The sequence below is a fragment of the Xenopus tropicalis genome, chromosome 4, assembly GCF_000004195.4.
Source record: "Xenopus tropicalis strain Nigerian chromosome 4, UCB_Xtro_10.0, whole genome shotgun sequence".
Taxonomy (NCBI): Eukaryota; Metazoa; Chordata; class Amphibia; order Anura; family Pipidae; genus Xenopus; species Xenopus tropicalis.
Genome location: NC_030680.2, coordinates 15,733,667 through 15,746,948, shown reverse-complemented (window position 1 = coordinate 15,746,948; position 13,282 = coordinate 15,733,667). Strand labels below are relative to the sequence as shown.

The window sequence follows — 13,282 nt, the reverse complement described above, 5'->3', positions numbered from 1 at the left end:
TGCAAAGTTTGGGGACCCCGGTGTTATTACTGTGAGAATGGCAGCAGGTTGAATTTCCACCAAGTCAATAGGTAAAATCTGATTGGCTGTTTACAGCTCCGCCCACTTCAAGTTTGGGGAAGAACAGTCTGTGGGGGTTTCAACCCAACATAATAACGGACATGTACAGCCACTTCCCGGTTACCATGAGGAGGATTTATGTGCACCCCCCTGTGCAGCAACAAGTGGACTGACCCAAATCTCTATGGGAACCAGTATATATCAAACACATATAGGCTGTGGGTGCTGGGTTTACTTGGAAGGGTTGAACTTGGTCTTTTTTCAACCCTATGTAACTATGTAACATAAAAAACTGGGCGTGTCCACGCTTCATTCAGCATTTCCATGTGCCCCACTGGGTGCTCTCCCCATGGGGGGGGGCGACAAACTCCTGTGGTTTTAGGTTAAAAAAGCGCAACAAACGTCACAAATAGATCCACTGGGGAAAATGCAGCAGATTCATTATGATTTTGTTTCTCTAACAAGTAATTATTAAGTTGTATCACGGGCCCTTATCATTGCTCCAAAGCGCCTTATGGCTATCCATTATCAGCTGTACAATGTGTTACTATGGCAACACTCCTGCCGTCCCTTCACATTCAGTATGGCAGATACTGTCACAGTGGCCTCCCTGCCCTAAATAAACATCTGACTGAAAGATCTGTTTTTCACAAACATTTTCAGTGAACAGGATTTATTAAAGATTTATGTCATTTTTATGATATTTGCCACAGGAGAATAATTTTTTATATTCAGTGATTATCAGATAAAACATAAGTATATCTTCAATGTAAAGTGCTTTAATGCTGCTGTGGGGAAATAGAAAAGGTAAAGGAGAGATAATTAGTTGAGTGTGAATCCCAGTGTCTTTCATATAATAATACAGATATTATTGATACTGCCCAGAATATCAGTGTTACTACAGTATCATTGCAGGCAATCATCACATAGATTCTCTAGTCTGCCCAAGCCCCTCCCCCCCCCTATTTGTTGTAGCTGGTGATGTCACAATGCATGAAGATAAAACCCCCAAACACTGAGGTGATGATGTCACAATGCATGCAGATGTAACAGTCAAACGCTGAAGTACTTGCTTCAGTCTGTACTGACATCCAAACAGACGATCTAGAGATTTACTCTCTATATTATTAATTATGAAAATTCAAACTTTTTATTTATTTATTTTTATTTTTGTTATTGTAAAATCAGATTCAACTGATGGTAAGTTTATTTTTTTGATTTTTGATGAATTCTTCTTGCTTTAATGAGATACAAAAGGTTTCTGAGAAACTCTTTACTTCGGTATAATTCCCGAGCGCTTTAATATAAAATAATAAATACACAGGGCGTCACTTTTCAACATTGGGAAAATGCATGACTTTCCATCTGTTATTGTTGCGCTTTGCCCCCCTCCCACATGAGGCCCATAGTGAGGCTTTTCCATGTTTCTCTCTCAGAATGAAAATATAAGGGAATGTTTCTATAGCAAAAGAAACAAGAAATGGCCTTCAGGCAGATGTGTATAAGGAATTACAATTCTTATAGGCAGATACAGAGCAATGAAAAGAATTAGCATTTACTGGCACAACTTGCCCTACTGCCCATTTCCCAGTCACAATCTGTATATTTATATATCAATAAGTAAAATGATTTTTTTCTCTATTTGCAGAGAGCGGTGCCGAAACCGGACCCAGTTTTTTTAAAAAAGTGCTTTGGTCTGGTATGGTTGTGATGATCTTGATCGGCTTATACGGGTAAGTATTGGTTATCTTTATAATCTATCCATTCTTATTTGTCCCACAGAAATGAGCAGAGACCTGACATCCCCACCCTCATTTCTTGCACTCCCCATCTATATACCCCTTTCTGTTGGCAATGCTACAATCCATATTGGCCAGAATCTAGGCGCATTGTGTGTATCCTATAGAAACCTAATCTGACACTTTCTGTTTTTCTTCCCCTTGGTAGGATAATTAAATTTAAAATGCACAAAATGGTTATCGACGCAGTAAAATGGTGCTTTACGCCACATAAAACGGATGACGTCGATGAAGCACTTGATGAAGTTCTAACTGGGGAAGGTAAGGAATATCCATATATATAGAAAGAAATAGCAGGAATGTAGCCATTAGGCAGCCTAGGGGGAGAACTGCATTTGAGGGCCTGAATTTTTATATCACTATACTCACAATATTTTCTGTTTTTTAGACTTGCTGAAGATGTTAAAAGTACAAGATGAAGGCAGCAGTGAAAAAGGCAGTGATCGAAGTGGCAGTGATGAAAGTGAAAGTGCAAGTGGCAGTAGTGAATCTGGCAGTAATGCCAGTAATAGTAGCACTAGTGGCAGTGATGAAAGTGGCAGTAATGCCAGTAATAGTAGCACTAGTGGCAGTGATGAAAGTGGCAGTAATGCCAGTAATAGTAGCACTAGTGGCAGTGATGAAAGTGGCAGTAATGCCAGTAATAGTAGCACTAGTGGCAGTGATGAAAGTGGCAGTAATGCCAGTAATAGTAGCACTAGTGGCAGTGATGAAAGTGGCAGTAATGCCAGTAATAGTAGCACTAGTGGCAGTGAATAAACGTGACAGCAGTGAAGATGAGGAGGACTTTGCAACTGCCTTCTTGTTATTTTCCTTCCTTAGAAGAATTTGTCACTGTGCGACGTCATTGGACTTTACAAATACATAGTGCTAGAATGCCGCAAGATGACCCTCATGTTCTCTATTCATATTCATGTCAATAAAATTTACCAATAACTATAAACGTTCAGTGTGTAACTCTGCGTTTGACTCAAACTGCACTGTTGGAAACGTGACCCTTTTAGTTGTTTCTCTGTAGACAGAAAGAAATGGAAACCCTAACACCCTAATTGTGTCAGCACCCTAATTGTGTGTGGCACGGGTCATGAGCGTAAATGGTTAATTTTTACAGACTTTTGAAATCAGAATTCAGTCTTCTTAGGCCTATGGCACACTTGGTGTTTTCACCGATACTGCATTTGTCTCGTGTGTAGTTAGTCGTATGAATGCAGCTTCATGTCTGGTTTTCAGGTCTGTGTTGGGTGACATTTATATAAATATATAGGAGTTAGTGATATATGGGTTGACAAAAAGTCGGTATCCGACCCAAACTTGCCCACTCCCAACCTGACCCAGCAAGGCACCTCAATTTATAGACCCCGGGGGGTTACGTGTCCTTAGTACAGGTACAGTCTAAGGTGTCGGGTACAGGTACAAATTGGAAGGTAGGAGTGCACAAGGTATGGGCATTTGCCCTTAAGTGCAGGACTAGGCAAAATAATGCTTTAGTGCTACAAAAGGTACAGTTTGAGTTTTTCCTTAAAGAGAGTGGGTGAGTGTTCCCTCCGGGGGGATTCAGGGATAGAGTTCCAGAGGGAAGGAGCAGCGAGATAGAAAGGGTTAAGACAAAAGAGGATGGTGTAAAAAAGACGGAGTCTCTAAGAGGAGCGGAGGAGACGACCAGGAACGTGCAGGGAGACCAGAGAAGAAATGTAGTGAGGAGCAGAGAAGGGAAGGGCTGTGAATGTTAGCAGGAGGATTCTGTAAGATCCTTTGCTTAACAGGCAGCCATGCCAGAGAGCTTAAGTGAGGCTGAACGGGTTCCCTCCTAGGAGAGAACAGCAGGATCCTGGCAGCAGAGTTTAGGATCAATGGCAGGGGAGAGAGGTGGGAGTCTGGGAGGCCGGTTATTAGGAGATTGCAGTAATTTAAGCGGGAAAGGATAAGGGCATGTATTAGTGTTTTAGCTGTTACTTGTGAAATAAAGGGGCGTATCTTGGCAATATTGCGAAGGAAAAAATTGCAGTGTTATTAATATGGTTAGAGAAGGAGAGGGACTGGTCAAAGATAACCCAAGGCAACGTGCAGAATTAACAGGGTTAATGGTCATGCCATCAATAGTAATGGTGAAAGGAGGAGAAGGGCCAGGTTTGGGCGGGAAGACCAGGAGGCAGTTAGCTATCTGGGTTTTAACATCAGTGATTAGTGAAGGGGTGTATAAATATATCTGGGTGTCATCTGCATACTGGTGACTTGAGGAAGAGGATTTGTTAGCAAAAGGAATGGAGAAGGAGCGGTTGCAGCCTGATCCCAGATACCCAGAGCATTTGTATAAGGACAAAATGGTCGACAGTATCAAAAGCAGAGGAAGGTTCCAGGAGAAATAAATCTGCAGAAATATTGAATGCTTATGAAATGGCAGAAATTTTCCCACGCAGAGTTGGAATTTGCAGTGCAGAGGCATATCTTCAGTTGAAATTCTCAATAGTCAACATAACTCATGACCAACAAATAACCTCTAAGGGCTACTCCCAGATTGTACACTGAGCAAAATCCTTTTCAGTACAGGGATTAATTGGTCTCTCTCTCTTTGAAAGCAACGTTTTTCAAGCCATGTAAAACCATAGGAAGGAGCAGATCTCCCTCTACCAGGTAGAAAAGAGAATGCAGCTACTAATGAACAGCAGCTCCTGTCTCCGGACAAAGTTAAGCGTGCCGTGCATGTACCAATAATATTGTACAAAACTGTGATTGTTGGTATGTGTATGTGGCCTACTTGCCCCAACCAGTATACATGGACTATGGGAAGTGTGCAGGTTTGCTAATTTAATCTGCCATTGTGTATGGAGCTTGAAGACCCCAAACTCTGATCATTCCCAACTGGACTTTTCATCCTCCCCTTCTGCCAAACACAGCCCTGTTACCTTCTTGGTGAAGAATTTGTTGAGCTGAGTTTCTTGGCCATTTCTCCTCCACAGACAGAGCACTTTAGTCTTGGGACAATAAGTCATGTTAATAAGTTTTCGTACCACCAACGTTCATACACGGCGCCGATGTTGCTTTGAAGGACGATGCAGTCGTCACAAACCTAAAGGTCCCAATACACGGGCCGATTCTAGCTCCCGAGGTCCCTTAGACTGATTCAGCAGCTAATCGGCCTGGGTATGGGTACCACCGACGGGACTACCCGACTGATATCTGGCCTGAAATCACCCAGATCTCGTTCGGGCAGGTTAGAAAATCTAGTCGGATCGGGGACTGCATCGGCTCGTTGATGAGGTCCCCGGACCGACTTTTCCTATACCCGTTGTTATAATTCAATCGTTTGGCCCTGGGGCCAAACGATCGAATTAGCCTGGATTCTCCCGATATCCCCACCTACGGGTGGGCGATATTGCCAAGCGAGCGGATCGGCCCTTAAGGAGCAATGATAAAAGCCACATGGGAGAGGCTGTTTGTTTAAGGGCTTATCCACACCGCAGACTTAGGGGCACATTTTACATTTACCACGAATGCTCCGAAGGCGTCTGAATGCGTTTTTTTCGTAATGATCTGTATTTTTGCGACTTTTTCGTCGCCGGCACGACTTTTTCGTATTTTCCGCGACTTTTCGTCACCTTACCATAATCTTCGGATTGAACGAAAGAACGTCCGTTCTTTTGTGCGCAATTGCACTGATCGAATTTGTGGCGAAAAGTCGTGAAAAATATGAAAAAGTCGCGCCAGCGACAAAAAAGTTCAGAAATTTTCGTTTCCAATACGAATTTTTTCGTATTCGTGGATTAGTAAATGTGCCCCTTAGTGTAATTGCAGTTGGGCCTTCAGCACCCAGCTGATTCCTAATGGAATGGACAGTCCCGCTGACCTAGTCATACCAAAACACTAAATGTATGGGATAGGTCAGACTGCGCCCATACTGGAAGTCAATGGGTGCAAATATAACATTTCAGGCACTCTGATCTGATTATTATTATTATTTTTTGTTTTTGTTTTCTTTCTTTTTTTTTATTTTCTCCTCCAGCTTTCAAATGGGAGGACCCCAGAATAAGATTTATTGATACTTTTTATTACTTATTTTTCCATTCCGGCGCTCTCCAGTTCATATGGCAGTGTCCCTTTAAACCTCTGCCTGGTTGCTAATATAAATTGGACCCTAGCAACCAGAGAGTTAAACTAAAAGTCAATCTTACATTTCTCACTCTAATGTATAAATGCAAATGTGTAAAGAAGGGACGTATCCCGCGTACAGATGGATCGATTAAGTTGTGCTGCTAATAGCATGGTGCCAGTGTCCCACTAAGAAATAAACGTCCCCATACACAGGCAGAGAAAAGGGAATCATTTAACCATTAAATAAACCCAATAGGACTGTTCTGCCCCCAATAAGGGGTAATTATATCTTAGTTGGGATCAAGTACAGGTACTGTTTTATTATTACAGAGAAAAGGGAATCATTTAACCATTAAATAAACCCAATAGGGCTGTTCTGCCCCCAATAAGGGGTAATTATATCTTAGTTGGGATCAAGTGCAGGTACTGTTTTATTATTACAGAGAAAAGGGAATCATTTTTAAAAATGTGAATTATTTTATTAAAATGGAGTCTATGGGAGACGACCTTTCCGTAATTCTGAACTTTCTGGATAATGGGTTTCTGGATAAGGGGTCCGATACCTGTACTGTATATCTCACTTAGCTGGACCCGCACACTCCCAGTATAACTCCAATAGGGTGCTCTCCCAAATAAGCATTAAAAGAATTAAAAATTGCGGTAGGACTGTTGATTTACATTGAATCCCGGTAGGACAATGACTGCGAAAGGTTCTGTCACCCGGAAATGAGTAGATTATACGCACAATCAAATACATTTCAATATATTATTGATTTGTACACTGTTATTTGAATTTTGTGATTTTATTGTATTTTTTCCCTGAATTATTTTACATTATCATAGCTTTGCCAATCTGTGCATATTGGGCATCAAACTGCTCAGTGGGCCCCTGGCGTTCATATGTAGGGTGTTTTATCTCGGTACCTAATGACCCCCGGGGGGATAATATCCTATAAATCCCAATTGGTAATCTGGACTAGAAAACCTATTTATACATCTTGGATTTGTCAGAATGTGTTTGTTTAAAAAATGTATGGCTTTCTGCGTAAACCTGCCATCACTGGAATGGGAGTCCTGGGGGTCCTTAACCCATACAGTTCTTCCAATTTAGTTGAAATGTTGTGTGTAGCATAAATTATGTTTCTGATATATGCCGATATATGAAGGAAATCGGGATCTTATTAACCTTTAAACAACCAGAATGGATTTCAAAGAGACTGTTCACTGATTATTTTTTTGTGTGTGAGGTTTATATGTCCTTTAAAGGTAGATTTATTTATTTCCTGGTGGTTTTATTGCATTTTACACAACACTTTACAGAGGTTCTGCATCATTTACAGCAGCCCCTGCCCCACTGGAGCTTACAATCTAAGGAATGATAAACTCTGTATGAACCAACCCTAAAGGTCCCCATAGACGTGAAGATTTGCTCGCTTTGTGAAGTCGCCAACAAGCGGATCTTCACCCGATATCCCCACCTACGGGTTGGCGATATCGGGGAACGTGTAGGCTAATTCGGTTGTTTGGCCCTGGGGCCAAACAATCGAATTATAATGGCGGCAATGGGGCAGTCGGTTTGGGGACCACATCAATGAGCCGATGTGGTCCCCGATCCAACTGAATCTTTTAACCTACTGATCGATATCTGCCCAATTTCAGGCCAAATGTCGGTCGGGAGGCCCCTCGTTCCTGCCCCTACACACGGTCCAAGGGACACATATCAGCAGCTACAATCGGCCCGTGTATGGGGACCTTTAGCTGCAGCCGTAGTTAGGCCTTGAGATCAGAATAACCTCGTACAGAAAGATTCTGGAAATTAGTTTTACTGCTCTCCATGCAAAATGTGACTCAGCAGAGCCCGGAAATGAGACGGGAAATGCTAAAAGCTAAAATGGTTTTATCTAATTGTTTAGTGACAAAAATAAACTAGATTTTTCTTAATTAAAAAATGTCAAAATGATTTTCAGCACAAGCCCCAATTCATTCCTGTTAAAAGGGGGACCTGCTATCCCTTCCATGCACAGATTCACGTTGTAGCTTTACTGGGGTTGGGAAGGAAAGCCTGCTAATCTGTGCAGCAAAATATATAAACTAGAAAGGGAAGTTTGAGAACAAACTTCATGTTGGGTTGAAAAATATGAAGTCACTGAATGGGCTCCGACCACTTTCTCTAACCTTGGACCACAGTTATACAGTAAAAACCACTGTGCAAAGTTTAGGGACCCTGGTTTTAATAGTGTCTGAATGGCAGCAACTTAAATTTCCCCACTGAAAGTCAACGAGTGACAACAGTGATTGGCAGTTGGTGGCTCCACCCCCTTTTTCTAACCTGGAACTGCAGTTACCCAGTGACTAACTCTGCAAAGTTTAGGGACCCCGGGATTAATAGTTACAGAACGGCAGCAGTTTAAATTTAAACTAATAAAAGTCAATAGGTGAATTGTGATTGGTGGTTGGTGGCTCTGCCCACTTTTTCTAACCTTGAGTTGAAGTCACCCAGTGACAAACAGTGGGCACCCTGGCATAAATAGTGTGAGAATGGCAGCATTTTAAAATTCGGTAGATGAAATCTGATTGGCTGTTAGTGGCCCAACCCACTTTTCCTATTTTTGAACTGCAGTCCCCCAGTGACCAACTTTGCAAATTTTGGGGACTCAGGTATAAAAATTGTGAGACTGACAGCATTTTACACTTATCTGTTGTACCATTACCATAGTAAATAGGTGAAATGTTATTGGCTGTTTATTGGCTCCGCCCACTTTTTTCTAACTTGAAACGGCAAATACCCAGTGACTAACTCTGGAAACTTTAACAACCCTGGAATTAATATTTAAATAATGAAAATCTAATGGGTGGAAATGGATTTGCTGTTGGTGGCTCCTCCCACTTGTTTTAACCCTGAATATGTAGTCATCCAGTCACTGACTGCGCAAAGTTTGGGAACCCTGATATAAATAGTGTGAGAAAAGCAGAATTTTAAATTTAAACAAAAAAAAATTCAATAGGTGAAGTCTGATTGGCTGTTGGTGGCTCCACCCACTTTTTAAAACCTAAAAATGTAGTCCCCTAGTGACCCTGGTGTTAATACTGTGAGAATGGCAGCAGGTTGAATTTCCCCATTGAAAATCAATAGTTAAAATCTGATTGGCTGTTGGTGGCTCCACCCAATTTTTCTAACTCTGAACTGCAGTTACCAGGTGACTAACTCTGCAAAGTTTGGAGACCTTAGTATTAATATTTAAAGAATGGCCGCAGTTTAAATTTAAACATATGAAGTCTATAGGTGAAATCTGATTGGTTGTTGTTGGCCCCGCCCACTTTTCTAAACGTGGAACATAGTCACCCAGTGACAAACTGTGCAAAGTTTGGGGACCCTGTGTGAGAATGGCAGCAGTTAAAATTTCCCCACTGAAAACAATGAAAGAAATGTGATTGGCTTTTGGCAGCCCCACCCACTTTTTCTAACCTTGAGTACGAAGTCACGCAGTGACTGACAGTGCAAAGTTTGGGAACCCTGGCATCAAACCAATAAAATTCAATAGGTGAAATCTGATTGGCTGTTGGTGGCCCCGCCCACCTTTTCAAAACTAAAACTGCAGTCCTCTAGTGACCAACTGTGAAAAGTTTGGGGAACCTGGTGTTAGTACTGTGAGAATGGCAGCAGGTTGGATTTCCCCATGTAAAGTCAATAGGTAAAATCTGATTGGGTGTTGGTGGCTCCACCCACTTACAAAAATACAAAAAACCTTAAATGTGTAGTCACCCAGTGTCTATGCAAAGTTTGGGAACCCTGGAAACAAACCAATAAAATTCAATAGGTGAAATCTGATTGGTTGTTGGTGGCTCCACCCACTTTTAAAAACTAAAACTGCTGTCCCCTAGTGACCAACTGTGAAAAGTTTGGGGACCCTGGTGTTAATTCTGTGAGAATGGCAGCAGATTGAATTTCCCCATTGAAAGTCAATAGGTAAAATCTGATTGGCTGTTGGTGGCTCCACCCACATTTTCTTACCTTGAACCACAGTTACCTGGTGCCTAACCCTGCAAAGTTTGGGGACCCCGGTGTTATTACTGTGAGAATGGCAGCAGGTTGAATTTCCACCAAGTCAATGGGTAAAATCTGATTGGCTGTTTACAGCTCCGCCCACTTCAAGTTTGGGGAAGAACAGTCTGTGGGGGTTTCAACCCAACATAATAACGGACATGTACAGCCACTTCCCGGTTACTATGAGGAGGATTTATGTGAACCCTCCCGTGCAGCAACAAGTGGACTGACCCAAATCTCTATGGGAACCAGTATATATCAAACACATATAGGCTGTGGGTGCTGGGTTTACTTGGAAGGGTTGAACTTGGTCTTTTTTCAACCCTATGTAACTATGTAACATAAAAAACTGGCGTGTCCACGCTTCATTTAGCATTTCCATGTGCCCCACTGGGTGCTCTCCCCATGGGGGGGGGGGACAAACTCCTGTGGTTTTAGGTTAAAAAAGCGCAACAAACGTCACAAATAGATCCACTGGGGAAAATGCAGCAGATTCATTATGATTTTGTTTCTCTAACAAGTAATTATTAAGTTGTATCACGGGCCCTTATCATTGCTCCAAAGCGCCTTATGGCTATCCATTATCAGCTGTACAATGTGTTACTATGGCAACACTCCTGCCGTCCCTTCACATTCAGTATGGCAGTTACTGTCACAGTGGCCTCCCTGCCCTAAATAAACATCTGACTGAAAGATCTGTTTTTCACAAACATTTACAGTGAACAGGATTTATTAAAGATTTATGTCATTTTTATGATATTTGCCAAAGGAGAATGATATTTTATATTCAGTGATTATCAGATAAAACATAAGTATATCTTCAATGTAAAGTGCTTTAATGCTGCTGTGGGGAAATAGAAAAGGTAAAGGGGAGATAATTAGTTCAGTGTGAATCCCATTGTCTTTCATATAATAATACAGATATTATTGATACTGCCCAGAATATCAGTGTTACTACAGTATCATTGCAGGCAATCATCACATAGATTCTCTAGTCTGCCTGAGCCCCTCCCCCTCTATTTGTTGTAGCTGGTGATGTCACAATGCATGAAGATAAAACCCCCAAACACTGAGGTGATGATGTCACAATGCATGCAGATGTAACAGTCAAACGCTGAAGTACTTGCTTCAGTCTGTACTGACATCCAGTCATAGACTATATCTAGAGATTTACTCTCTATATTATTATTATGAAAATTTTAACTTTTTATTTATTTATTTTTATTTTTGTTATTGTAAAATCAGATTCAACTGATGGTAAGTTTATTTTTTTGATTTTTGATGAATTCTTCTTGCTTTAATGAGATCCAAAAGGTTTCTGTGAAACTCTTTACTTCGGTATAATTCCCGAGCGCTTTAATATAAAATAATAAATACACAGGGCGTCACTTTTCAACATTGGGAAAATGCATGACTTTCCATCTGTTATTGTTGCGCTTTGCCCCCCTCCCACATGAGGCCCATAGTGAGGCTTTTCCATGTTTCTCTCTCAGAATGAAAATATAAGGGAATGTTTCTATAGCAAAAGAAACAAGAAATGGCCTTCAGGCAGATGTGTATAAGGAATTACAATTCTTATAGGCAGATACAGAGCAATGAAAAGAATTAGCATTTACTGGCACAACTTGCCCTACTGCCCATTTCCCAGTCACAATCTGTATATTTATATATCAATAAGTAAAATGATTTTTTTCTCTATTTGCAGAGAGCGGTGCCGAAACCGGACCCAGTTTTTTTAAAAAAGTGCTTTGGTCTGGTATGGTTGTGATGATCTTGATCGGCTTGTACGGGTAAGTATTGGTTATCTTTATAATCTATCCATTCTTATTTGTCCCACAGAAATGAGCAGAGACCTGACATCCCCACCCTCATTTCTTGCACTCCCCATCTATATACCCCTTTCTGTTGGCAATGCTACAATCCAGATTGGCCAGAATCTAGGCGCATTGTGTGTATCCTATAGAAACCTAATCTGACACTTTCTGTTTTTCTTTCCCTTGGTAGGATAATTAAATTTAAAATGCACAAAATGGTTATCGACGCAGTAAAATGGTGCTTTACGCCACATAAAACGGATGACGTCGATGAAGCACTTGATGAAGTTCTAACTGGGGAAGGTAAGGAATATCCATATATACAGAAAGAAATAGCAGGAATGTAGCCATTAGGCAGCCTAGGGGGAGAACTGCATTTGAGGGCCTGAATTTTTATATCACTATACTCACAATATTTTCTGTTTTTTAGACTTGCTGAAGATGTTAAAAGTACAAGATGAAGGCAGCAGTGAAAAAGGCAGTGATCGAAGTGGCAGTGATGAAAGTGAAAGTGCAAGTGGCAGTAGTGAATCTGGCAGTAATGCCAGTAATAGTAGCACTAGTGGCAGTGATGAAAGTGGCAGTAATGCCAGTAATAGTAGCACTAGTGGCAGTGAATAAACGTGACAGCAGTGAAGATGAGGAGGACTTTGCAACTGCCTTCTTGTTATTTTCCATCCTTAGAAGAATTTGTCACTGTGCGACGTCATTGGACTTTACAAATACATAGTGCTAGAATGCCGCAAGATGACCCTCATGTTCTCTATTCATATTCATGTCAATAAAATTTACCAATAACTATAAACGTTCAGTGTGTAACTCTGCGTTTGACTCAAACTGCACTGTTGGAAACGTGACCCTTTTAGTTGTTTCTCTGCAGACAGAAAGAAATGGAAACCCTAACACCCTAATTGTGTCAGCACCCTAATTGTGTGTGGCACGGGTCATGAGCGTAAATGGTTAATTTTTACAGACTAACTTTTGAAATCAGAATTCTGTCTTCTTAGGCCTATGGCACACTTGCCGTTTTCACCGATACTGCATTTGTCTCGTGTGTAGTTAGACGTATGAATGCAGCTTCATGTCTGGTTTTCAGGTCTGTGTTGGGTGACATTTATATAAATATATAGGAGTTAGTGATATATGGGTTGACAAAAAGTCGGTATCCGACCCAAACTTGCCCACTCCCAACCTGACCCAGCAAGGCACCTCTATTTATTTTATAGACCCCGGGGATTACGTGTCCTTAGTACAGGTACAGTCTAAGGTGTCGGGTACAGGTACAAATTGGAAGGTAGGAGTGCACAAGGTATGGGCATTTGCCCTTAAGTGCAGGACTAGGCAAAATAATGCTTTAGTGCTACAAAAGGTACAGTTTGAGTTTTTCCTTAAAGAGAGTGGGTGAGTGTTCCCTCCGGGGGGATTCAGGGATAGAGTTCCAGAGGGAAGGAGCAGCGAGATAGAAAGGTTTAAGA

At 41.4% G+C, this 13,282-nt stretch overlaps 2 protein-coding genes across 2 annotated transcripts; both read left to right on the top strand.

Annotated features, from left to right (window-relative positions):
• The first annotated feature begins 1,811 nt into the window (after positions 1-1,811).
• Positions 1,812-2,802, top strand: LOC116410534 (P17/29C-like protein DDB_G0287399). The gene is made up of 2 exons (XM_031901379.1): positions 1,812-2,120; positions 2,248-2,802. The coding sequence occupies exons 1-2, from the start codon at positions 2,024-2,026 to the stop codon at positions 2,616-2,618; spliced, it is 468 nt and encodes a 155-aa protein (XP_031757239.1). The 5' UTR covers positions 1,812-2,023; the 3' UTR covers positions 2,619-2,802.
• An 8,822-nt stretch (positions 2,803-11,624) lies between these two features.
• LOC116410538 (peptidoglycan DL-endopeptidase CwlO-like) lies at positions 11,625-12,612 on the top strand. Its single transcript, XM_031901386.1, has 3 exons — positions 11,625-11,783; positions 11,998-12,110; positions 12,238-12,612. Exons 1-3 carry the CDS (start codon positions 11,752-11,754, stop codon positions 12,426-12,428), a joined length of 336 nt encoding a protein of 111 aa, XP_031757246.1. The 5' UTR covers positions 11,625-11,751; the 3' UTR covers positions 12,429-12,612.
• Positions 12,613-13,282: the final 670 nt, after the last annotated feature.